Below are 27,122 nucleotides of genomic sequence, written 5' to 3'. Positions count from 1 at the left end.
GCACCATATGGCTATATGACCAGGGCAGGGTACACAGGGTGGGCACAACACACAGGGCGGGAGGCCCGCGACACACACACAGGGCGGGAGGCCCGCGACACACACACAGGGCGGGAGGCCCGCGACACACACACAGGGCGGGAGGCCCGCGACACACACACAGGGCGGGAGGCCCGCGACACACACACAGGGCGGGAGGCCCGCGACACACACACAGGGCGGGAGGCCCGCGACACACACACAGGGCGGGAGGCCCGCGACACACACACAGGGCGGGAGGCCCGCGACACACACACAGGGCGGGAGGCCCGCGACACACACACAGGGCGGGAGGCCCGCGACACACACACAGGGCGGGAGGCCCGCGACACACACACAGGGCGGGAGGCCCGCGACACACACACAGGGCGGGAGGCCCGCGACACACACACAGGGCGGGAGGCCCGCGACACACACACAGGGCGGGAGGCCCGCGACACACACACAGGGCGGGAGGCCCGCGACACACACACAGGGCGGGAGGCCCGCGACACACACACAGGGCGGGAGGCCCGCGACACACACACAGGGCGGGAGGACCGCGACACACACACAGAGCGGGAGGACCGCGACACACACACAGGGCGGGAGGACCGCGACACACACACAGGGCGGGAGGACCGCGACACACACACAGGGCGGGAGGACCGCGACACACACACAGGGCGGGAGGCCCGCGACACACACACAGGGCGGGAGGACCGCGACACACACACAGGGCGGGAGGCCCGCGACACACACACAGGGCGGGAGGCCCGCGACACACACACAGGGCGGGAGGCCCGCGACACACACACAGGGCGGGAGGCCCGCGACACACACACAGGGCGGGAGGACCGCGACACACACACAGGGCGGGAGGACCGCGACACACACACAGGGCGGGAGGACCGCGACACACACACAGGGCGGGAGGACCGCGACACACACACAGGGCGGGAGGACCGCGACACACACACAGGGCGGGAGGACCGCGACACACACACAGGGCGGGAGGACCGCGACACACACACAGGGCGGGAGGACCGCGACACACACACAGGGCGGGAGGACCGCGACACACACACAGGGCGGGAGGACCGCGACACACACACAGGGCGGGAGGACCGCGACACACACACAGGGCGGGAGGACCGCGACACACACACAGGGCGGGAGGACCGCGACACACACACAGGGCGGGAGGACCGCGACACACACACAGGGCGGGAGGACCGCGACACACACACAGGGCGGGAGGCCCGCGACACACACACAGGGCGGGAGGACCGCGACACACACACAGGGCGGGAGGACCGCGACACACACACAGGGCGGGAGGACCGCGACACACACACAGGGCGGGAGGACCGCGACACACACAGATGGAGCGTAACTGACCCAGGGGGTGGCAGATGGCGCCGAGTCACAGATCCTATAACTACTGGACGATCCATAGGTGAATTATCAGGTTTCTAAATGGTTAATCACTGCACTACTGCAAGTTGTGTCACTTTCTGGCACTTCACTCGTCCTCCGCTTGCTGTCAGTGAATAGGAACATCCTCCTTTACCTCCAGAAGCAAAAACAACCCGAGGTTGTTATCCGGCCGAGGAATCCTGCACTCCGGAGGTGATACATTGTAACGAAGCATCACTCAGGCCAGGAGAGGTCACAGAGAATTGCCTGGACACGACGCAGCAGTAACAGACCCTCAGCTGTGAGAAGTATTAGGTTGCAACACTGCACCTAGCGATATTTCCTATTCACTTCTACCGAGGGCCGACCGTGCAATTATAGTTCCATTATCGACCATTTTCAGCACCTCCGCTTGCTGTCGGTATACGGAACGCACTCGTTTACCTCCAATAAGCCCAACTGATGCAGGCATACAGGGCGTTATAGTGTATCAGCGCAGTGCCGTGTCACAACTCTTTATTAGATACGGCTGGAGTAAGCGTCGGGGGGAAACGCGCGTCGGGGGAGGGGAGCTGTAATACAAAGGCTTATTACACACTTACTTCTGGGAGACAGAATTCGGGCACCGAGTCTACAAATACGCGTCCCGAGCACTCCTTCACCTCCTGCGGAGACAGAACACACCCTGAAACTCACAGAGAACGTGAACAGCAGCACAGAGCACTTCAGGAAAGGACCGCGCACATTTATTTATTTTTTTCCCAGACACTACTTTACCTTTTCTAATTGGGCGTTCCCATCCTTTGAGACCCAGCCGGGCATTTTGGATAGACGAGTGCTGCCGAAAAAAAAAAAAAATACCCATAATTAATTTCACTTTAATCCGTCATAACATTTCAAGGGGTTAAATAACAGATTCCGGGTCACGCTCTCCTCCAGTCACATCCAAAGCTGCACCGCCTGTTGGGAGCGCCGCTCACCGGTTAGACCAATCTCAGCCATAACCTGAGATTTAAAGCTCCCACAATGCACTGTTGTCAGAAAACAGGAATTCTGGGTGCAGCTTTGGATGTGACTGGAGTAAAAAAAAATAAAATTAAAAAACATTTTAAATATTAAACGATACAAGAACATTAATTTCTGGAGCTCGTCACCCACATACCTGGGAGATGGCATAAGCTGACATCTATCCCTTTAAGCTCCCCTTACATTCGCAGGGTTAAAGGGTTAATTGGCGCCATAATATTATATTACAGCCGTCACCTGTAATAACGTCCTGTCTCCGGGAGAGTCAGTCTCTCTGGCAGACGTGTGATTTACGGTCAGGATGATGGTGTGATTGATGAGCGGCTGCACGGCTCCCATATAAAGAGCTCAGATACAGCTCCTTAAAGGGACGGCGACACCAAAAACATGTCCGCAGCTGACAGGTGCCGCACAGAGACATATATGGAAAAGGTGTCTTGCTGGATTTCCCACAGAGCTGTGTGATAACCACTAAGGAAGCTCTAATGGCAGCCATATTTGTTGCTGTCACCCAGCTTTCCCAGACTCCTGCACATCAACCGTCTACCAAGACAGAGATGCAACTACTCACAGCCGACAGATTTTCAATTTAGGACTGGAAAAAAAAAAGCTGTGCAATGATCTGTAGGAGGGACTTAATGGCAGTCATCCAGCTTTCCCAGGATCCTGAACAGTCAATCTGTCTGGTATCACAGAGACAACTCTCACTATGCAGATTTGCCATTCAGGACTCCAGGAAAGCAGACACATTGGGAGCTTCTCCATTGGGGTACATTTCTTTTTAGCAAGGCTAGTCATCACCCAGCTTTTCCAGGACCAAATTAGGAATATCAGCATAAAAAATAAAAAAATCAGGTCACTAACCAGATTTGCCACTCAGGACTCAAGGAAAGTGGTATAATATTCCCTATCGGTGCACTGTGATTATTAGTCACCCAGCTTTCCTAGAATCCTAAACATAAATTAATATTATTAGGCAGATTTGACGATCAGGACACCAGGAAAGCTGTGTTATCATCCCTGTGGCAGCCATACTGGTTGTCGCCCTGCTTTGCCGCTCCAGTGCAGCTGCAAGCTTTATGGGCAACGTTAGTCATCACCCAGCTTTCCAAGATTCCTGTGCATTAAATGTGTCTACTCAGGACTCTAGTAAAATGTCATTGTACCTATAATGAAAGCCATATCGATCATCACCCAGCTTTTCCAGATTCCTGAACATGAAATATGTCTAGTAAGACAAAGACTCCAGTTGAGACTCCAGGAACGTTCTAGGATTGTCCCAATCGGTAGTTAAAATGGCAGCCGTACTGACTGCCACCCAGCTTTCCCAGAGCATTAAACCTGTCTAGTAATGTAGAGATCCTGCAAATATCACTACATCAACCTCCTCCACAGGGGGGCACAATGCAGTCATGGGGGGGGGGGGACGTCCTCCTGGAGTCACCAGACCCCTCCATCAGACGCAGATAGAGAGGTGCGATCCGTCCCTGCACAGAACACGTCTCCTCCAGCTTTACACCACTCCATCTGACACTCGGCATTGTGATTGGTGGTGTACGTCTGCATGCAGCTGCTCGGCCATGAAGCTCCCGGCGGGGGGCTGTGAGGGGCCGGATGCTGCCCCCCGGATGTACCTGTGCACCAGCGGCAGGAAGCTGAGGGCTTTACACCGCTCAATCTGATGCTCGGCATTGTGATTGGTGGTGTACGGCTGCATGTAGCTGCTCGGCCATAAAGCTCCCTGTGAGGGGCCGGATGCTGCCCCCCGGACATACCTGTGCACCAGCGGCAGGGGCAGGAAGCTGAGGGCTTTACACCACTCCATTCGGCATTGTGCTTGGTGATGTACGGCTGCATGCTGCTTCTCGGCCATGAAGCTCCCGGCGGGGGGCTGTGAGGGGTCGGATTTTGCCCCCCGGACGTACCTGTGCTCCCGGCAGGGGGCTGTGGGGGGGTCGGACGCTAAAACCTCCCCCCCCCCCCGGCCTTACCTGTGCTCCCGGCAGGGGGCTGTGAGGGGTCGGATGTTGCCCCCCGGACGTACCTTTGCTCCCGGCGGGGGGCTGTGAGGGGTCGGATGTAGCCCCCCCGGACATACCTGTGCTCCTGGCGGGTGCTGTGAGGGGCCGGACGCTGCCCCCCCCCCGGACGTACCTGTGCTCCCGACGGGGAGCTGTGGGGGGTCGGACGCTGCCCCCCCCCCCTGGATGTACCTGTGCTCCCAGCGGGGGGCTGTGAGGGGTCGGATGTTTCCCCCCGGACATATCTGTGCTCCCGGCGGGGGGCTGTGAGGGGCCGGACGCTCCCCCCCCCCGGACGTACCTGTGCTCCAGGCGGGGGGTTGTGAGGGGTCGGATGTTGCCCCCCGGACGTACCTGTGCTCCCGGTGAGGGGCTGTGAGGGACCGGACGCTGCCCCCCCCGGACGTACCTGTGCTCCCGGCGGGGGGCTGTGAGGGGTCGGACGCTGCCCCCCCCCCTGGACGTACCTGTGCTCCCAGCGGGGGGCTGTGAGGGGTCGGATGTTGCCCCCCGGACGTACCTGTGCTCCCGGCGGGGGGCTGTGAGGGGTCGGACGCTGCCCCCCCCCGGACGTACCTGTGCTCCAGGCGGGGGGTTGTGAGGGGTCGGATGTTGCCCGCCGGACGTACCTGTGCTCCCGGTGCGGGGCTGTGAGGGACCGGACGCTGCCCCCCCCGGACGTACCTGTGCTCCCGGCGGGGGGCTGTGGGGGGGGGGGGTCGGACGCTAACACCCCACCCCCCCCCCCCTGGCCGTACCTGTGCTCCCGGCGGGGGGCTGTGAGGGGTCGGATGTTGCCCCCCGGACGTACCTTTGCTCCCGGCGGGGGGCTGTGAGGGGTCGGATGTAGCCCCCCCGGACATACCTGTGCTCCCGGCGGGTGCTGTGAGGGGCCGGACGCTGCCCCCCCCCGGACGTACCTGTGCTCCCGACGGGGGGCTGTGGGGGGTCGGACGCTGCCCCTCCCCCTGGACGTACCTGTGCTCCAGGCGGGGGGTTGTGAGGGGTTGGATGTTGGCCCCCGGACGTACCTGTGCTCCCGGTGCGGGGCTGTGAGGGACCGGACGCTGCCCCCCCGGACATACCTGTGCTCCCGGTGCGGGGCTGTGAGGGACCGGACGCTGCCCCCCCCCGGATGTATCTGTGCTCCCGGCGGGGGGCTGTGAGGGGTCGGACGCTGCCCCCCCCGGACGTATCTGTGCTCCCGGCGGGGGGCTGTGAGGGGTCGGACGCTGCCCCCCGGACGTACCTGTGCACCAGCGGCAGGGGCAGGAAGCTGAGGGCCGACGTCATGTCCAGGCCGCAGTCCAGCATGATGGTCGTGGCCTTGAACTTCAGCACGTTGCAGGGCAGGGTGGGGTGTCCGGACAAGCAGTACTGGAAGAGAGGATGGAGGGAGTAGTAGTCCACACAGACATTCAGTCACCGCTGCATTATTAACCCCTACATCACCAAACCAGGCACACCAGTATACAAGGGGTTAAACATTATCTAGGGGGGGGAGGGTGTAGAAACCCTAAACAGCTGAGGTGTTGTTACAGTCACATCCATTGCCATACAGTGTGCAGGAGAGCTGTGCACCTCAGCGGGGACACATCAGCCACAGTGTGTAAGCATCTAACAGGTGTGGGGGAACCACAAGTGTCAGCATGCAGAGCAGGCCAGACTGCCCCACCTCAGGCTGCTCACACCGTATACACCGCTCGCACCGTATACACCGCACGCACCGTATACACCGCACGCACCGTATACACCGCACGCACCGTATACACCGCACGCACCGTATACACCGCACGCACCGTATACACCTCACGCACCGTATACACCGCACACACCGTATATACCGCACACACTGTATATACCGCATACACCGTATATACCGCACGCACTGTATATACCGCATACACCGTATATACCGCACGCACCGTATATACCGCGCTCACACTGTATATACCGCACACACCGTATATACCGCGCTCACACTGTATATACCGCACACACCGTATATACCGCACACACCGTATATACCGCTCACACCGTATACACCGCACACACCGTATATACCGCACGCACTGTATATACCGCATACACCGTATATACCGCACGCACCGTATATACCGCGCTCACACTGTATATACCGCACACACCGTATATACCGCGCTCACACTGTATATACCGCACACACCGTATATACCGCACACACCGTATATACCGCTCACACCGTATACACCGCACACACCGTATACACCGCACACACTGTATACACCGCTCACACTGTATATACCGCACACACTGCTCGGATATTACACGAGCTCCTCACCAGCTTCATTGTGGAGGCTCCTTCCTGGCCGCGCACAGCCTGCTGGGAGCTGTAGTTCTCCGCTCTGCAGTGACGTCACTGTGACGTAGCCGCCGCTCCAGACCAGCTCCCCCTCCCCGCCTCTCTCTGCTGTCTTCTCCAGTCTATCACAAAGGGGCGGGGTTGTTATGTCTGTCTCGCTGAGCATTGTGGGAGACGTAGTCCGCTCCATGAGCTCCCCTTCAAGCTCCCCGGGGAGAAGCCAGCGGTGTCGGGAACTACAACTCCCAGAGTCCCCGCCGCGGCCGTTCGGCTGAGGAGCTGCGCGGTGCTTGAGTGTCAACATGGCGGTTGGGAGACAGACAAAGACGAGTCAGGCTGGGATGTGAGCGGCGGGGGAGACGCCGGGGGCGAGCTGGGCACGGAGGGCGGGCGGCGTCACCGTTAGCACCTCGCCGGGAGTGAGTACGGCCTGCCGGGGAGCCGAGCCCGGGGACTGCACAGGTGAGCCAGCCGTCAGCCAGCCGGGAATACGGAGCCGGGGCTGAGGGGAGTACGGAGCCGGGGCTGAGGGGGAACACGGAGCCGGGGCTGAGGGGGAACACGGAGCCGGGGCTGAGGGGGAACACGGAGCCGGGGCTGAGGAGGGGAACACGGAGCCGGGGCTGAGGAGGGGAACACGGAGCCGGGGCTGAGGGGGAACACGGAGCCGGGGCTGAGGGGGAACACGGAGCCGGGGCTGAGGGGGAACACGGAGCCGGGGCTGAGGAGGGGAACACGGAGCCGGGGCTGAGGGGGAACACGGAGCCGGGGCTGAGGGGGAACACGGAGCCGGGGCTGAGGGGGAACACGGAGCCGGGGCTGAGGAGGGGAACACGGAGCCGGGGCTGAGGGGGAACACGGAGCCGGGGCTGAGGAGGGGAACACGGAGCTGGGGCTGAGGGGGAACACGGAGCCGGGGCTGAGGGGGAACACGGAGCCGGGGCTGAGGGGAGTACGGAGCCGGGGCTGAGGAGAACACGGAGCCGGGGCTGAGGGGGAACACGGAGCCGGGGCTGAGGGGGAACACGGAGCCGGGGCTGAGGGGGAACACGGAGCCGGGGCTGAGGGGGAACACGGAGCCGGGGCTGAGGGGGAACACGGAGCCGGGGCTGAGGGGGAACACGGAGCCGGGGCTGAGGAGGGGAACACGGAGCCGGGGCTGAGGAGGGGAACACGGAGCCGGGGCTGAGGGGGAACACGGAGCCGGGGCTGAGGGGGAACACGGAGCCGGGGCTGAGGAGGGGAACACGGAGCCGGGGCTGAGGAGGGGAACACGGAGCCGGGGCTGAGGAGGGGAACACGGAGCCGGGGCTGAGGAGGGGAACACGGAGCCGGGGCTGAGGGGGAACACGGAGCCGGGGCTGAGGAGGGGAACACGGAGCCGGGGCTGAGGAGGGGAACACGGAGCCGGGGCTGAGGAGGGGAACACGGAGCCGGGGCTGAGGAGGGGAACACGGAGCCGGGGCTGAGGAGGGGAACACGGAGCCGGGGCTGAGGAGGGGAACACGGAGCCGGGGCTGAGGGGAAACACGGAGCCGGGGCTGAGGGGAAACACGGAGCCGGGGCTGAGGGGGAACACGGAGCCGGGGCTGAGGAGGGGAACACGGAGCCGGGGCTGAGGAGGGGAACACGGAGCCGGGGCTGAGGAGGGGAACACGGAGCCGGGGCTGAGGAGGGGAACACGGAGCCGGGGCTGAGGAGGGGAACACGGAGCCGGGGCTGAGGAGGGGAACACGGAGCCGGGGCTGAGGGGGGGAACACGGAGCCGGGGCTGAGGGGGGGAACACGGAGCCGGGGCTGAGGGGGAACACGGAGCCGGGGCTGAGGGGGAACACGGAGCCGGGGCTGAGGAGGGGAACACGGAGCCGGGGCTGAGGGGGAACACGGAGCCGTTGTGTGTGCGAGAGAGAAACGCACGTGTATGTATATATTTTTACGACCGTATATTACTGCTGCTCGGTACAGTGTCGTATCCTGTCAGGACAGTGTGCTCTGTGTATAGTGTGTGTGTAATATATATATATGTACAGTTCCATCCTGTCATTCTATCTGTGTATATTGTATCACTGCCTGTATACATTGTATACCTGTATGTCTGTGTGTATTTGTTATAGGTCCAATTATTCTTTGTTGCTTTACATGTGAATTTATAAAATATTTGTTAGTATCAGTGCAGTGTGTATATAGTATATCAGCCTATTCTTATATTGTGTGTATATTTTTTATATATTTATATATATTTTGTTATAGGTCCATTTATTCCTTGTCGCTTTTTATGTGAATATATGTATTTGTCAGTATCAGTTCAGTGTATATATATATATAGTATATAAGCCCACTCTTACATTGTGTATGTGTGTGTGTGTGTATATATATATATATATATATATATATATATTTCTGTACATCGCTCTCACCCCCGGTGACGGTCCCGGCTCGTGTACACTCAGTCCCTGCTGTATGTGCCCAGGACGCTGTGTCGCTGCTGTGTGCACATGATGGATATGAGCTCCATCATTACTTAGTATATGACATTGCCGGACACCTTGGGGTCTATTACTAATCACCGCTGTGTATAGTTATAGGTCCAGTGTTACTGATCACTGAATTCTTCTCGTTGGCATAATTATATAATAGGAAGGATATGGTGTGTACTGGATTGTATGATGTATTCTGTATTGCACAGTATATAGTATACACTGTTGTGGGGGTGTATGGGCGTAACGCTGTGTTGGGGGAGTGTACGGCATAACGCTGTGTTGTGGGGGAGTGTACGGCATAACGCTGTGTTGTGGGGGAGTGTACGGCATAACGCTGTGTTGTGGGGGAGTGTACGGGCGTAACGCTGTGTTGTGGGGGGTATATGGGCGTAACGCTGTGTTGGGTATACGGCGTAACGCTGTGTTGTGTGAGGTATATAGGCGTAACGCTGAGTTGTGAGGGGATATATAGGTGTAACGCTGTGTTGTGGGAGGTATATGGCGTAACGCTGTGTTGTGGGAGGTATACGGTGTAACGCTGTGTTGTGGGAGGTATACGGCGTAAAGCTGTGTTGTGGGAGGTATACGGCGTAAAGCTGTGTTGTGGGAGGTATACGGCGTAAAGCTGTGTTGTGGGAGGTATACGGCGTAAAGCTGTGTTGTGGGAGGTATACGGCGTAAAGCTGTGTTGTGTGAGGTATATAGGCGTAATGCTGTGTTGTGGAGCAGTGTATGGACGTAACGCTGTGTTGGTGGGGGGGATGTATGGGCATAACGCTGCGTTGGGGGGGTATACGGCGTAACGCTGTGTTGTGAGAGGTATATAGGGGTAATGCTGTATTGTGGGGGTATACGGCGTAATGCTGTGTTGTAGGGGTGTATGGCGTAATGCTGAGTTGTGAGGGGTATATAGGCATAACACTGTTGGGGGTATACGGCGTAACGCTGTGTTGGGGGTATACAGCGTAACGCTGTGTTGTGGGGGGTATATGGGTGTAACGCTGTGTTGGGGGGTATACGGCGTAACGCTGTGTTGTGTGAGGTATATAGGCGTAACGCTGTGTTGTGTGAGGTATATAGGCGTAACGCTGTGCTGTGGGGTATACGGCGTAACGCTGTGCTGTGGGGTATACGGCGTAACGCTGTGCTGTGGGGTATACGGCGTAACGCTGAGTTGTGGGAGGTATATGGCGTAACGCTGTGTTGTGTGAGGTATATAGGCGTAATGCTGTTGTGGGGGGTATACAGGCATAACAGTGTGTTGGAGGGTATACGGCGTATCGATGTGTTGGGGGGGGGGGATGTATGGGCATAACGCTGTGTTGGGGGGTATACGGCGTAACACTGTGTTGTGAGAGGTATATAGGGGTAATGCTGTATTGTGGGGGTATACGGCGCAATGCTGTGTTGTGGGGGTGTATGGCGTAATGCTGAGTTGTGAGGGGTATATAGGCATAACACTGTTGGGGGTATACGGCGTAACGCTGTGTTGGGGGTATACGGCGTAACGCTGTGTTGTGGGGGGTATATGGGCGTAACGCTGTGTTGGGGGGGCATATATGGGCGTAACGCTGTGTTGGGGGGTATACAGCGTAACGCTGTGTTGTGTGAGGTATATAGGCGTAACGCTGTGTTGTGGGGGGTATATGGGCGTAACGCTGTGTTGGGGGGTATACGGCGTAACGCTGTGTTGTGTGAGGTATATAGGCGTAACGCTGTGTTGTGTGAGGTATATAGGCGTAACGCTGTGTTGTGGGGTATACGGCGTAACGCTGAGTTGTGGGAGGTATACGGCGTAACGCTGTGTTGTGTGAGGTATATAGGCGTAATGCTGTTGTGGGGGTTATACGGCGTAATGCTGTGTTGTGGGGGGTATACGGCATAACGCCGAGTTGTGAGGGGTATACAGGCATAACAGTGTGTTGGAGGGTATACGGCGTAACGATGTGTTGGGGGTATACGGCGTAACGCTGGGTTGTGAGGGGTATATCCGGGGACTAACCTTACGGTGATTGTCATCTACCTGTCGCAGCATTTCACTCCTGGCAGAAGAATCTGCTCTTTGCCCTGGTTTGTGCCACTTTCTGGCTTTTCTCAAGCCAGTGTTACTGTAGGTAAATGGAGGGCCGTGGCTTTTATGTCTAGGATGTATATGTGGCAGCTCAGTAATAGCGGGTGGTATATGGGCACTGGCAGTGTTGGTGCACAGGCTTATAATATTGTGTGACCGCCTCTGCCGTATGTTATGGGCATCAGCTTTCTTACAGATGTAGCAGAGCTGATCAGACACAACTTACCGGTGCGTGTGTGTTACCTGTGGATTCCTTTCATACATATATTATGACTATTTTCTGATATGCTACCTTCTGTGTGCATATACATGATGTAGTCAGAAAGGAATATTAGTGTTCTTCCATTTCGGGCAGCAATGCCTGTGGGTATATAGTTTCTGTACAGCATACACAGGGTTAATACAGCACATGTTTCCTGGGGTTTGGACCATTTCTGGGTCTCTGCTTGTTTATTTCTGGGATATTTATAAACCTTACATGTTACCTTATCTGTCACTAATACACATTACATTGTATCTGTCACTGTCCTTTGTTGACATTGGCAATATCTGAAAGTGCAGAACATTCCTCGTCATGAAGTTATTAGACAATGTCCATACATTCCGTTTTTGCTGCATTTTAATTCAAATTATAAGCTGCATTTTACATTACTAGCAAAGGCTATGAGATTTCAGAGATCTCATGCACATACTTTTATTTTTTTTTTCATTTGAGTTGGAAAACTGTTTTTTTTTTTTAACTGCAGCATGTCACTTCCAGCGGTTTTTCACCCATAGAAAGCAACGATTAAGTGCAAAAACACAGCAAAAAAAAAAAATATATATATATACAAAGACTTTAAGGAATTTGAATCATGATTTTTTGGGGGGCACTAAACTTTATCAGCATGCGCAAGAGACTACAAAAACACAGCAAAAAATCAGCAAAATAAGCAGCTTCTTTGAGCAAGTTTTTCCTGCAACAAAAATACAACGTGTGAACATATCTTTATGTACGGTATATCTATATGCAGCGTGTGGATTTGTTTTATCATACATCACAAAGTAACAGAGCCGAGTCTAACTCTTGGGGTATGTTCACACTAGGCGCTTTTTTTCTGCAGCATAATCTGTTCAGGAAATAAAGCTGCAGAAAAAAAGCAGGTTTTGCTTGTTTTTTTTCTTGCTTTTTTGCTGCGGTTTTGTCATGCTACATTTGTTTCTTATACTAATTTTTTTTTTTGCACTAAACTAAGTTTATCATTATATTTAATCAGGTTTATTCACAAAAAAACACTTAAAATCCTGACACCTGAGTTTTTTTGGGTATGGACTTTTTTCACCACACTATTTTTTTATTTTTTTTTTATGGGTGAAAAACGCAAATTTTTTTTTTTAAATACGTGACATGCTCTATTGTGCAAAAAAACATGCAAAGCACAAAATACTGATGACACAAAAATACAAGCTGTGTGCAAGAGATTTCTGAAGTGCTGCGGAATTTGTTGGTGCTATATAAATAAAAAATTATTATTATTAAGTCTCAGATTTTGCTGGTACTGTAAAACGCAGCTGGAAATTCGCATAAAGAAAAAAAAAAAACTGAAAAAAGCGCAACGTGTGAACATAACCTTAAGCTCTCCCCCTTTCAGATTTACCAGCAGGCACACAATCTGATATCAGCTGATGACACACTCCACTCTGCTACATTCATTCATCTTAAAAATCCCAGTGATGTTACGTTCTTGAAAAAAAACAACAGATCTTTTTATCGTTTGCTCGTAGTATATATACTATATAGAATATTCTCACTTCGCTCCATTCACTGGTCGTGCTCAGTTCTAATATCTATCTATCTATCTATCTATCTATCTATCTATCTATCTATCTATCTATCTATCTATCTATCTATCTATCCATCATCTATCTATCTGTCCAGTCATTCACTTTATACCTGTTTTACTGTAAATTATTTCTGTTAATGCCGAGATTCACGCTGCAATCCGTGCCCGGCTGTTACTAATGTCTTTACTTGTCCTTTCTGAATTGTAAAGTGCTGCGGAATATGTTGGCGCTATAGAAATAAAATTATTAACGTCCTCACCCCACAAATGTCATCCTAGAAGATACAGCAGGTCCTGCAGATTGTATATAATACTATGGGCAATATTTCTTGTTGCGTTTATGAATTTATTTATTTTCTTTTTTCACCTATATTTGAATTAAACCAAATTTATTTTAATTTGTGCTTTTTTTTGCCAATGTGGGCGAGAATTTTATTTTCCAGATGTTTGTGGCTTATTCATCAATCGCGACATTATAAAAAGTTGTGTTTTTTTTTTTTAAAGGGGAAGATTTACTCCAGTACTCCACTTAATTGATTTTACGTGTGCTTGACATTTTGCAATATTTTTTTGTCACTTTTTCTTATTAAAAAGGCGTAAAACTTGTGCACAAAATCAAAGATTCTTTATAACATTTCATGATGCCAATGATGAATCGAGCCCTATATCTTGAGCCTCATTCAGACATCCGTGCAAAAAAAGGGTACCAATGTCATCAGTGTTTTCCATCAGTTTGTCCGTTTTTACCACCAGTGTCATCAGTGTTTTCCATCAGTTTGTCTGTTTTTACCACCAGTGTCATCAGTGTTTTCCATCAGTTTGTCTGTTTTTACCACCAGTGTCATCAGTGTTTTCCATCAGTGTCTGTTTTTACCACCAGTGTCATCAGTGTTTTCCATCAGTTTGTCCGTTTTTACCACCAGTGTCATCAGTGTTTTCCATCAGTTTTTTCCGTTTTTACCACCAGTGTCATCAGTGTTTTCCATCAGTTTGTCTGTTTTTACCACCAGTGTCATCAGTGTTTTCCATCAGTTTGTCCGTTTTTACCACCAGTGTCATCAGTGTTTTCCATCAGTTTGTCCGTTTTTACCACCAGTGTCATCAGTGTTTTCCATCAGTTTGTCCGTTTTTACCACCAATGTCATCAGTGTTTTCCATCAGTTTGTCCGTTTTTACCACCAATGTCATCAGTGTTTTTCATCAGTTTGTCCGTTTTTACCACCAATGTCATCAGTGTTTTCCATCAGTTTGTCCGTTTTTACCACCAGTGTCATCAGTGTTTTCCATCAGTTTGTCCGTTTTTACCACCAGTGTCATCAGTGTTTTCCATCAGTTTGTCTGTTTTTACCACTAGTGTCATCAGTGTTTTCCATCAGTGTCCGTTTTTACCACCAGTGTCATCAGTGTTTTCCATCAGTTTCTGTTTTTACCACCAGTGTCATCAGTGTTTTCCATCAGTTTGTCCGTTTTTACCACCAGTGTCATCAGTGTTTTCCATCAGTTTCTGTTTTTACCACCAGTGTCATCAGTGTATTCCATCAGTTTGTCCGTTTTTACCACCAGTGTCATCAGTGTTTTCCATCAGTTTGTCCGTTTCTACCACCAGTGTCATCAGTGTTTTCCATCAGTTTGTCCGTTTTTACCACCAGTGTCATCAGTGTTTTCCATCAGTGTCTGTTTTTACCACCAGTGTCATCAGTGTTTTCCATCGTTTTTTTCCGTTTTTACCACCAGTGTCATCAGTGTTTTCCATCAGTTTGTCTGTTTTTACCACTAGTGTCATCAGTGTTTTCCATCAGTTTGTCCGTTTTTACCACCAGTGTCATCAGTGTTTTCCATCAGTTTGTCTGTTTTTACCACCAGTGTCATCAGTGTTTTCCATCAGTTTGTCCGTTTTTACCACCAGTGTCATCAGTGTTTTCCATCAGTTTGTCTGTTTTTACCACCAGTGTCATCAGTGTTTTCCATCAGTTTGTCTGTTTTTACCACCAGTGTCATCAGTGTATTCCATCAGTTTGTCCGTTTTTACCACCAGTGTCATCAGTGTTTTCCATCAGTTTGTCCGTTTTTACCACCAGTGTCATCAGTGTTTTCCATCAGTTTGTCCGTTTTTACCACCAGTGTCATCAGTGTTTTCCATCAGTTTGTCCGTTTTTACCACCAGTGTCATCAGTGTTTTCCATCAGTGTCTGTTTTTACCACCAGTGTCATCAGTGTTTTCCATCAGTTTTTTCCGTTTTTACCACCAGTGTCATCAGTGTTTTCCATCAGTTTGTCTGTTTTTACCACTAGTGTCATCAGTGTTTTCCATCAGTTTGTCCGTTTTTACCACCAGTGTCATCAGTGTTTTCCATCAGTTTGTCTGTTTTTACCACCAGTGTCATCAGTGTTTTCCATCAGTTTGTCCGTTTTTACCACCAGTGTCATCAGTGTTTTCCATCAGTTTGTCTGTTTTTACCACTAGTGTCATCAGTGTTTTCCATCAGTGTCCGTTTTTACCACCAGTGTCATCAGTGTTTTCCATCAGTTTGTCTGTTTTTACCACCAGTGTCATCAGTGTTTTCCATCAGTGTCCGTTTTTACCACCAGTGTCATCAGTGTTTTCCATCAGTTTGTCTGTTTTTACCACCAGTGTCATCAGTGTTTTCCATCAGTTTGTCCGTTTTTACCACCAGTGTCATCAGTGTTTTCCATCAGTTTGTCTGTTTTTACCACCAATGTCATCAGTGTTTTCCATCAGTGTCCGTTTTTACCACCAGTGTCATCAGTGTTTTCCATCAGTTTGTCTGTTTTTACCACTAGTGTCATCAGTGTTTTCCATCAGTGTCCGTTTTTACCACCAGTGTCATCAGTGTTTTCCATCAGTTTGTCCGTTTTTTACCACCAGTGTCATCAGTGTATTCCATCAGTTTGTCCGTTTTTACCACCAGTGTCATCAGTGTTTTCCATCAGTTTCTGTTTTTACCACCAGTGTCATCAGTGTTTTCCATCAGTTTGTCTGTTTTTACCACCAGTGTCATCAGTGTTTTCCATCAGTGTCCGTTTTTACCACCAGTGTCATCAGTGTTTTCCATCAGTTTGTCCGTTTTTACCACCAGTGTCATCAGTGTTTTCCATCAGTTTCTGTTTTTACCACCAATGTCATCAGTGTTTTCCATCAGTTTGTCCGTTTTTACCACCAATGTCATCAGTGTTTTCCATCAGTTTGTCCGTTTTTACCACCAGTGTCATCAGTGTTTTCCATCAGTTTGTCCGTTTTTACCACCAGTGTCATCAGTGTTTTCCATCAGTTTGTCTGTTTTTACCACTAGTGTCATCAGTGTTTTCCATCAGTGTCCGTTTTTACCACCAGTGTCATCAGTGTTTTCCATCAGTTTCTGTTTTTACCACCAGTGTCATCAGTGTTTTCCATCAGTTTGTCCGTTTTTACCACCAGTGTCATCAGTGTTTTCCATCAGTTTGTCTGTTTTTACCACCAGTGTCATCAGTGTTTTCCATCAGTTTGTCCGTTTTTACCACCAGTGTCATCAGTGTTTTCCATCAGTTTGTCTGTTTTTACCACTAGTGTCATCAGTGTTTTCCATCAGTGTCCGTTTTTACCACCAGTGTCATCAGTGTATTCCATCAGTTTCTGTTTTTACCACCAGTGTCATCAGTGTATTCCATCAGTTTGTCCGTTTTTACCACCAGTGTCATCAGTGTATTCCATCAGTTTGTCCGTTTTTACCACCAGTGTCATCAGTGTTTTCCATCAGTTTGTCCGTTTTTACCACCAGTGTCATCAGTGTTTTCCATCAGTTTGTCCGTTTCTACCACCAGTGTCATCAGTGTTTTCCATCAGTTTGTCCGTTTTTACCACCAGTGTCATCAGTGTTTTCCATCAGTGTCTGTTTTTACCACCAGTGTCATCAGTGTTTTCCATCGTTTTTTTCCGTTATTACCACCAGTGTCATCAGTGTTTTCCATCAGTTTGTCTGTTTTTACCACTAGTGTCATCAGTGTTTTCCATCAGTTTGTCCGTTTTTACCACCAGTGTCATCAGTGTTTTCCATCAGTTTGTCTGTTTTTACCACCAGTGTCATCAGTGTTTTCCATCAGTTTGTCCGTTTTTACCACCAGTGTCATCAGTGTTTTCCATCAGTTTGTCTGTTTTTACCACCAGTGTCATCAGTGTTTTCCATCAGTTTGTCTGTTTTTACCACCAGTGTCATCAGTGTTTTCCATCAGTTTGTCCGTTTTTACCACCAGTGTCATCAGTGTTTTCCATCAGTTTGTCTGTTTTTACCACCAGTGTCATCAGTGTTTTCCATCAGTTTGTCCGTTTTTACCACCAGTGTCATCAGTGTTTTCCATCAGTGTCCGTTTTTACCAGCAGTGTCATCAGTGTTTTCCATCAGTTTGTCTGTTTTTACCAGCAGTGTCATCAGTGTTTTCCATCAGTTTGTCCGTTTTTACCACCAGTGTCATCAGTGTTTTCCATCAGTGTCTGTTTTTACCACCAGTGTCATCAGTGTTTTCCATCAGTTTGTCCGTTTTTACCACCAGTGTCCTCAGTGTTTTCCATCAGTTTGTCTGTTTTTACCACCAGTGTCATCAGTGTTTTCCATCAGTTTGTCTGTTTTTACCACCAGTGTCCTCAGTGTTTTCCATCAGTTTGTCTGTTTTTACCACCAGTGTCATCAGTGTTTTCCATCAGTTTGTCTGTTTTTACCACCAGTGTCATCAGTGTTTTCCATCAGTTTGTCCGTTTTTACCACCAGTGTCATCAGTGTTTTCCATCAGTTTGTCTGTTTTTACCACCAGTGTCATCAGTGTTTTCCATCAGTTTGTCCGTTTTTACCACCAGTGTCATCAGTGTTTTCCATCAGTGTCCGTTTTTACCAGCAGTGTCATCAGTGTTTTCCATCAGTTTGTCTGTTTTTACCAGCAGTGTCATCAGTGTTTTCCATCAGTTTGTCCGTTTTTACCACCAGTGTCATCAGTGTTTTCCATCAGTTTGTCTGTTTTTACCACCAGTGTCCTCAGTGTTTTCCATCAGTTTGTCTGTTTTTACCACCAGTGTCATCAGTGTTTTCCATCAGTTTGTCTGTTTTTACCACCAGTGTCATCAGTGTTTTCCATCAGTTTGTCCGTTTTTACCACCAGTGTCATCAGTGTTTTCCATCAGTTTGTCTGTTTTTACCACCAGTGTCATCAGTGTTTTCCATCAGTTTGTCCGTTTTTACCACCAGTGTCATCAGTGTTTTCCATCAGTGTCCGTTTTTACCAGCAGTGTCATCAGTGTTTTCCATCAGTTTGTCTGTTTTTACCAGCAGTGTCATCAGTGTTTTCCATCAGTTTGTCCGTTTTTACCACCAGTGTCATCAGTGTTTTCCATCAGTTTGTCTGTTTTTACCACCAGTGTCATCAGTGTTTTCCATCAGTGTCTGTTTTTACCACCAGTGTCATCAGTGTTTTCCATCAGTTTGTCTGTTTTTACCAGCAGTGTCATCAGTGTTTTCCATCAGTTTGTCTGTTTTTACCACCAGTGTCATCAGTGTTTTCCATCAGTTTGTCCGTTTTTACCACCAGTGTCATCAGTGTTTTCCATCAGTTTGTCTGTTTTTACCACCAGTGTCATCAGTGTTTTCCATCAGTTTGTCTGTTTTTACCACCAGTGTCATCAGTGTTTTCCATCAGTTTGTCCGTTTTTACCAGCAGTGTCATCAGTGTTTTCCATCAGTTTGTCTGTTTTTACCACCAGTGTCATCAGTGTTTTCCATCAGTTTGTCTGTTTTTACCACCAGTGTCATCAGTGTTTTCCATCAGTTTGTCCGTTTTTACCACCAGTGTCATCAGTGTTTTCCATCAGTTTGTCTGTTTTTACCACCAGTGTCATCAGTGTTTTCCATCAGTTTGTCTGTTTTTACCACCAGTGTCATCAGTGTTTTCCATCAGTTTGTCCGTTTTTACCACCAGTGTCATCAGTGTTTTCCATCAGTTTGTCCGTTTTTACCAGCAGTGTCATCAGTGTTTTCCATCAGTGTCCGTTTTTACCAGCAGTGTCATCAGTGTTTTCCATCAGTTTGTCTGTTTTTACCAGCAGTGTCATCAGTGTTTTCCATCAGTTTGTCTGTTTTTACCACCAGTGTCATCAGTGTTTTCCATCAGTTTGTCTGTTTTTACCACCAGTGTCATCAGTGTTTTCCATCAGTTTGTCTGTTTTTACCACCAGTGTCATCAGTGTTTTCCATCAGTTTGTCTGTTTTTACCACCAGTGTCATCAGTGTTTTCCATCAGTTTGTCCGTTTTTACCACCAGTGTCATCAGTGTTTTCCATCAGTTTGTCCGTTTTTACCACCAGTGTCATCAGTGTTTTCCATCAGTGTCTGTTTTTACCACCAGTGTCATCAGTGTTTTCCATCAGTTTGTCCGTTTTTACCACCAGTGTCATCAGTGTTTTCCATCAGTGTCCGTTTTTACCACCAGTGTCATCAGTGTTTTCCATCAGTTTGTCCGTTTTTACCACCAGTGTCATCAGTGTTTTCCATCAGTTTGTCCGTTTTTTACCACCAGTGTCATCAGTGTTTTTCACGAACGGATAATTAAACGATGAAGCTTCACGTATATTTAGCAATATTAATCACGGACAATGCATGGATACCATCCGCGTGCTTTACGTGATTTTCGCAGACCCATAGTTTTTTATTGGCCATATTTCATCCCTGCTGCCAAAAAGAAACGGACGTGTACAGCAGCACAGATCATAATGAGTACATGTCTAATCCTTAAAAATCACAGGTACAGCAGGTATGTGTGAATGAGGCCTTATCTCCCCTCCTCCTGCTTTTTTCTCACCTGTGATGCCAAACACTTGCTGGATACAGATTAGGCTGATAACAGACAGAAGGGAGCAGCCCCTCGCTGTGAGATGCACTGGGCCCATCAGCTTGGGTTATGTCCAATGCGACCCTTGGTTTTCACCTGTCCTCCATTACTGCTGTGAAGCTGCTCCTGCCCCACTTGTGAGTTTCACATTAGGTCGCCTCCTCCACTTTGCATTGATGCTCGGCCTTACAGCGGGGGGGCCTTATAGTCACTAGGCGGCTACCATGTGACTGCATATTGTGCACCAAGGTACTCACCTCTGATCTCCCCTACACTAGTATTAACCCTCTACGTGCACTTGGGATTTTATACAAGCAGTCACTGTATCATAGGAAAACATGTCCCTGTATTCTAGAAGCCAGGCTGAGGAAAACCCAGAAGAAATAGAAGTTCAGCTCTGGGGTATAATACAGGATGTAACTCAGGATCAGTAATGTATGTACACAGTGACTGCACTAGCAGAATAGTGAGTGCAGCTCTGGGGTATAATACAGGATGTAACACAGGATCAGTAATGTAATGTATGTACACAGTGACTGCACCAGCAGAATAGTGAGTGCAGCTCTGGGGTATAATACAGCATGTAACTCAGGATCAGTAATGTAATGTATGTACACAGTGACTGCACCAGCAGAATAGTGAGTGCAGCTCTGGAGTATAATACAGGATGTAACTCAGGATCAGTAATGTAATGTATGTACACAGTGACTGCATTAGCAGAATAGTGAGTGCAGCTCTGGGGTATAATACAGGAGGTAACTCAGGATCAGTAATGTAATGTATGTACACAGTGACTGCACCAGCAGAATAGTGAGTGCAGCTCTGGAGTATGATACAGGATGTAACTCAGGATCAGTAATGTAATGTATGTACACAGTGACTGCACCAGCAGAATAGTGAGTGCAGCTCTGTGGTATAATACAGGATGTAACTCAGGATCAGTAATGTAATGTATGTACACAGTGACTGCACCAGCAGAATAGTGAGTGCAGCTCTGGGGTATAATACAGGATGTAACTCAGGATCAGTAATGTAATGTATGTACACAATGACTGCACCAGCAGAATAGTGAGTGCAGCTCTGGGGTATAATACAGGATGTAACTCAGGATCAGTAATGTAATGTATGTGAATAGTGAGTGCACCAGCAGAATAGTGAGTGCAGCTCTGGAGTATAATACAGGATGTAACTCAGGATCAGTAATGTAATGTATGTACACAGTGACTGCACCAGCAGAATAGTGAGTGCAGCTCTGGAGTATAATACAGGAGGTAACTCAGGATCAGTAATGTAATGTATGTACACAGTGACTGCACCAGCAGAATAGTGAGTGCAGCTCTGGGGTATAATACAGGATGTAACTCAGGATCAGTAATGTAATGTATGTGAATAGTGAGTGCAGCTCTGGGGTATAATACAGGATGTAACTCAGGATCAGTAATGTAATGTATGTACACAGTGACTGCCCCAGCAGAATAGTGAGTGCAAGCTCTGGGGTATAATACAGGATGTAACTCAGGATCAGTAATGTAATGTATGTACACAGTGACTGCACCAGCAGAATAGTGAGTGCAGCTCTGGAGTATAATACAGGACGTAACTCAGGATCAGTAATGTAATGTATGTACACAGTGACTGCACTAGCAGAATAGTGAGTGCAGCTCTGGGGTATAATACAGGATGTAACTCAGGATCAGTAATGTAATGTATGTACACAGTGACTGCCCCAGCAGAATAGTGAGTGCAGCTCTGGAGTATAATACAGGATGTAACTCAGGATCAGTAATGTAATTTATGTACACAGTGACTGCACCAGCAGAATAGTGAGTGCAGCTCTGGAGTATAATACAGGATGTAACTCAGGATCAGTAACGTAATGTATGTACACAGTGACTGCCCCAGCAGAATAGTGAGTGCAGCTCTGGAGTATAATACTGGATGTAACTCTCTAAATTGCTTTCATATTAATGTGATCTCGTCAATTCCATGTTGTCCCTTTTCTGTGAACACCCCACACCTTTATCCTGCTGCAGTGAATCAGATCCATGTTGGTAGTTGGTTCTGATCCGGTGTTCTTCCTTTGTGTAGACTGATCAGCACATTGGATGGTGTTATCTCCTGTGTGTCCGGTGAGCTCAGGCTTCGGGTCTCGTTTGTTGTACATCGTTATCATCCGTGGTGGTGTTCGCAGCTCTCGCTGTGGGTTAAATATTACTTGATTTCAGCCTCTCGATAAAGATCAGCAATCTGCCTTATGCCGACAGGTGCTGCAGGAATAAGACACAGGGGGCGTTTGGTAGATTTTAACCTCTGCCAGCAGGCGCGGCGAAAATTGGTCCCAAGAGCCTAGAAGAAGTAAGAGTTCCAGGCAATGCATTAATGTGTGGTCGCCTCCTCGCCTCTGCCGGTGTAATCAGCGCGGCCTCTGCTGGGAGCGTTAATCTGGAAGACTCCGGCCGGAGCATAGATTGGATGTAGGGATCTGTGGGTATATAGCGCTGCGCTGGATGTGCATGTTCCCCTAACACCCAAAAACGTGACAAAGTGGTGACTTATCCTAAGGGTTTCTGAAGTGTTGTATGTGTGCCAGTGACAACCTATCCGACCAACGTGCCATCACTAACCCCTTTAAATTGAAAACCATCAGCAAGTTGTGCTGCTCTCCAAGCTGAAGACTGTGGGGTCTGCACTGGATGTAATGTGATGGCGTCAGTCGTCCTTGATGGTATACAAGAGATTTCACATTCATCCCCTCCTGGGTAACATATGCTTACATGTTTTTTCCCAAGTTTGGTGTTATGTGATTTCACTGCCAGCAATGAAAGCCAGAAGGAGTATATCCCTAATTCTATCTGCGCTGTTCATAAGGCTGATGTGTCATGTTTGTATCATCCCCCGCCAGTATTATAGTAGTTATATTCTTGTACATAGGGGCAGTATTATAGTAGTTATATTCTTGTACATAGGAGCAGTATTATAGTAGTTATATTCTTGTACATAGGGGCAGTATTATAGTAGTTATATTCTTGTACATAGGGGCAGTATTATAGTAGTTATATTCTTGTACATAGGGGCAGTATTATAGTAGTTATATTCTTGTACATAGGGGCAGTATTATAGTAGTTATATTCTTGTACATGGGGGAGGAGTGTTGTGTTGTACCTTTTTTTTTTTTCCATAGAATTTGAATTGTTTTGTTTTTTCTATTTTAAGTTGGGAAGCTATTCTTGGTTGCACCATAATGGTGTAATCTTAAACATGTACTGTTGCAGTTCACAATACGTGTGGGGGAGATGCATTAATTTAATTTTTCAGTTCTTCAATACATAAAGTGAATCTCCTATATTCTATAGAGTCATTACACACATAGTGATCTATTTCAAGTGTTTATTTCTGTTAATGTTGATGATTATGGCTTACAGCCAATGAAAACCCAAAAATCATTATCTCAGTGAATTAGAATACTTTATAACACCAGCTTGAAAAATGATTTTAAAATCTGGAATATTGGCCTACTGAAATGTATGTTCAGTAAATGCACTCAATACTTGGTCGGGGCTCCTTTTGCATCAAAGGGTACCAGTGTCATCAGTGTTTTCCATCAGTTTGTCCGTTTTTACCACCAGTGTCATCAGTGTTTTCCATCAGTTTGTCCGTTTTTACCACCAGTGTCATCAGTGTTTTCCATCAGTTTGTCCGTTTTTACCACCAATGTCATCAGTGTTTTCCATCAGTTTGTCCGTTTTTACCACCAATGTCATCAGTGTTTTCCATCAGTTTGTCCGTTTTTACCACCAGTGTCATCAGTGTTTTCCATCAGTTTGTCCGTTTTTACCACCAGTGTCATCAGTGTTTTCCATCAGTTTGTCTGTTTTTACCACTAGTGTCATCAGTGTTTTCCATCAGTGTCCGTTTTTACCACCAGTGTCATCAGTGTTTTCCATCAGTTTCTGTTTTTACCACCAGTGTCATCAGTGTTTTCCATCAGTTTGTCCGTTTTTACCACCAGTGTCATCAGTGTTTTCCATCAGTTTCTGTTTTTACCACCAGTGTCATCAGTGTATTCCATCAGTTTGTCCGTTTTTACCACCAGTGTCATCAGTGTTTTCCATCAGTTTGTCCGTTTCTACCACCAGTGTCATCAGTGTTTTCCATCAGTTTGTCCGTTTTTACCACCAGTGTCATCAGTGTTTTCCATCAGTGTCTGTTTTTACCACCAGTGTCATCAGTGTTTTCCATCGTTTTTTTCCGTTTTTACCACCAGTGTCATCAGTGTTTTCCATCAGTTTGTCTGTTTTTACCACTAGTGTCATCAGTGTTTTCCATCAGTTTGTCCGTTTTTACCACCAGTGTCATCAGTGTTTTCCATCAGTTTGTCTGTTTTTACCACCAGTGTCATCAGTGTTTTCCATCAGTTTGTCCGTTTTTACCACCAGTGTCATCAGTGTTTTCCATCAGTTTGTCTGTTTTTACCACCAGTGTCATCAGTGTTTTCCATCAGTTTGTCTGTTTTTACCACCAGTGTCATCAGTGTATTCCATCAGTTTGTCCGTTTTTACCACCAGTGTCATCAGTGTTTTCCATCAGTTTGTCCGTTTTTACCACCAGTGTCATCAGTGTTTTCCATCAGTTTGTCCGTTTTTACCACCAGTGTCATCAGTGTTTTCCATCAGTTTGTCCGTTTTTACCACCAGTGTCATCAGTGTTTTCCATCAGTGTCTGTTTTTACCACCAGTGTCATCAGTGTTTTCCATCAGTTTTTTCCGTTTTTACCACCAGTGTCATCAGTGTTTTCCATCAGTTTGTCTGTTTTTACCACTAGTGTCATCAGTGTTTTCCATCAGTTTGTCCGTTTTTACCACCAGTGTCATCAGTGTTTTCCATCAGTTTGTCTGTTTTTACCACCAGTGTCATCAGTGTTTTCCATCAGTTTGTCCGTTTTTACCACCAGTGTCATCAGTGTTTTCCATCAGTTTGTCTGTTTTTACCACTAGTGTCATCAGTGTTTTCCATCAGTGTCCGTTTTTACCACCAGTGTCATCAGTGTTTTCCATCAGTTTGTCTGTTTTTACCACCAGTGTCATCAGTGTTTTCCATCAGTGTCCGTTTTTACCACCAGTGTCATCAGTGTTTTCCATCAGTTTGTCCGTTTTTACCACCAGTGTCATCAGTGTTTTCCATCAGTTTGTCTGTTTTTACCACCAATGTCATCAGTGTTTTCCATCAGTTTGTCTGTTTTTACCACTAGTGTCATCAGTGTTTTCCATCAGTGTCCGTTTTTACCACCAGTGTCATCAGTGTTTTCCATCAGTTTGTCCGTTTTTTACCACCAGTGTCATCAGTGTATTCCATCAGTTTGTCCGTTTTTACCACCAGTGTCATCAGTGTTTTCCATCAGTTTCTGTTTTTACCACCAGTGTCATCAGTGTTTTCCATCAGTTTGTCTGTTTTTACCACCAGTGTCATCAGTGTTTTCCATCAGTGTCCGTTTTTACCACCAGTGTCATCAGTGTTTTCCATCAGTTTGTCCGTTTTTACCACCAGTGTCATCAGTGTTTTCCATCAGTTTCTGTTTTTACCACCAATGTCATCAGTGTTTTCCATCAGTTTGTCCGTTTTTACCACCAATGTCATCAGTGTTTTCCATCAGTTTGTCCGTTTTTACCACCAGTGTCATCAGTGTTTTCCATCAGTTTGTCCGTTTTTACCACCAGTGTCATCAGTGTTTTCCATCAGTTTGTCTGTTTTTACCACTAGTGTCATCAGTGTTTTCCATCAGTGTCCGTTTTTACCACCAGTGTCATCAGTGTTTTCCATCAGTTTCTGTTTTTACCACCAGTGTCATCAGTGTTTTCCATCAGTTTGTCCGTTTTTACCACCAGTGTCATCAGTGTTTTCCATCAGTTTGTCTGTTTTTACCACCAGTGTCATCAGTGTTTTCCATCAGTTTGTCCGTTTTTACCACCAGTGTCATCAGTGTTTTCCATCAGTTTGTCTGTTTTTACCACTAGTGTCATCAGTGTTTTCCATCAGTGTCCGTTTTTACCACCAGTGTCATCAGTGTATTCCATCAGTTTCTGTTTTTACCACCAGTGTCATCAGTGTATTCCATCAGTTTGTCCGTTTTTACCACCAGTGTCATCAGTGTATTCCATCAGTTTGTCCGTTTTTACCACCAGTGTCATCAGTGTTTTCCATCAGTTTGTCCGTTTTTACCACCAGTGTCATCAGTGTTTTCCATCAGTTTGTCCGTTTCTACCACCAGTGTCATCAGTGTTTTCCATCAGTTTGTCCGTTTTTACCACCAGTGTCATCAGTGTTTTCCATCAGTGTCTGTTTTTACCACCAGTGTCATCAGTGTTTTCCATCGTTTTTTTCCGTTATTACCACCAGTGTCATCAGTGTTTTCCATCAGTTTGTCTGTTTTTACCACTAGTGTCATCAGTGTTTTCCATCAGTTTGTCCGTTTTTACCACCAGTGTCATCAGTGTTTTCCATCAGTTTGTCTGTTTTTACCACCAGTGTCATCAGTGTTTTCCATCAGTTTGTCCGTTTTTACCACCAGTGTCATCAGTGTTTTCCATCAGTTTGTCTGTTTTTACCACCAGTGTCATCAGTGTTTTCCATCAGTTTGTCTGTTTTTACCACCAGTGTCATCAGTGTTTTCCATCAGTTTGTCCGTTTTTACCACCAGTGTCATCAGTGTTTTCCATCAGTTTGTCTGTTTTTACCACCAGTGTCATCAGTGTTTTCCATCAGTTTGTCCGTTTTTACCACCAGTGTCATCAGTGTTTTCCATCAGTGTCCGTTTTTACCAGCAGTGTCATCAGTGTTTTCCATCAGTTTGTCTGTTTTTACCAGCAGTGTCATCAGTGTTTTCCATCAGTTTGTCCGTTTTTACCACCAGTGTCATCAGTGTTTTCCATCAGTGTCTGTTTTTACCACCAGTGTCCTCAGTGTTTTCCATCAGTTTGTCCGTTTTTACCACCAGTGTCCTCAGTGTTTTCCATCAGTTTGTCTGTTTTTACCACCAGTGTCATCAGTGTTTTCCATCAG

General features: G+C 48.0%; 2 protein-coding genes across 6 annotated transcripts in view; one reads left to right on the top strand and one right to left on the bottom strand.

The window, feature by feature from the left end:
- INTS9 (integrator complex subunit 9) overlaps positions 1–6,873 on the bottom strand; it is a 33,399-nt gene extending 26,526 nt beyond the window's left edge. The window contains exons 1-4 of one of the 2 annotated variants that reach the window (XM_069728396.1): positions 6,805–6,873; positions 5,734–5,861; positions 2,215–2,275; positions 2,040–2,102 (exon numbers count right to left, since the gene is read on the bottom strand). In XM_069728396.1, coding sequence (XP_069584497.1) covers positions 2,040–2,102; positions 2,215–2,275; positions 5,734–5,861; positions 6,805–6,813 — 261 coding nt within the window. In that variant the 5' untranslated portion in view covers positions 6,814–6,873. The remainder of the gene's footprint in view (positions 1–2,039; positions 2,103–2,214; positions 2,276–5,733; positions 5,862–6,804) is intronic. The other variant, XM_069728397.1, reaches the window with a different exon arrangement.
- Positions 6,874–6,977: 104 nt separating this feature from the next.
- Positions 6,978–27,122, top strand: part of HMBOX1 (homeobox containing 1) — a 106,344-nt gene continuing 86,199 nt past the window's right edge. For 2 of the 4 annotated variants that reach the window (XM_069728402.1, XM_069728401.1), the window contains exon 1: positions 7,078–7,287. The gene's annotated coding sequence lies outside the window, so the exon portion shown is untranslated. Of the gene's footprint in view, positions 7,288–27,122 lie in introns of all 4 variants that reach the window. The other 2 variants (XM_069728403.1, XM_069728404.1) reach the window with 2 other exon arrangements.

The sequence above is a fragment of the Ranitomeya imitator genome, chromosome 5, assembly GCF_032444005.1.
Source record: "Ranitomeya imitator isolate aRanImi1 chromosome 5, aRanImi1.pri, whole genome shotgun sequence".
Lineage (NCBI taxonomy): Eukaryota > Metazoa > Chordata > Amphibia > Anura > Dendrobatidae > Ranitomeya > Ranitomeya imitator.
The sequence above is the reverse complement of the archived record's forward strand: the minus strand, read 5'-3'. Positions and strand labels throughout refer to the sequence as shown.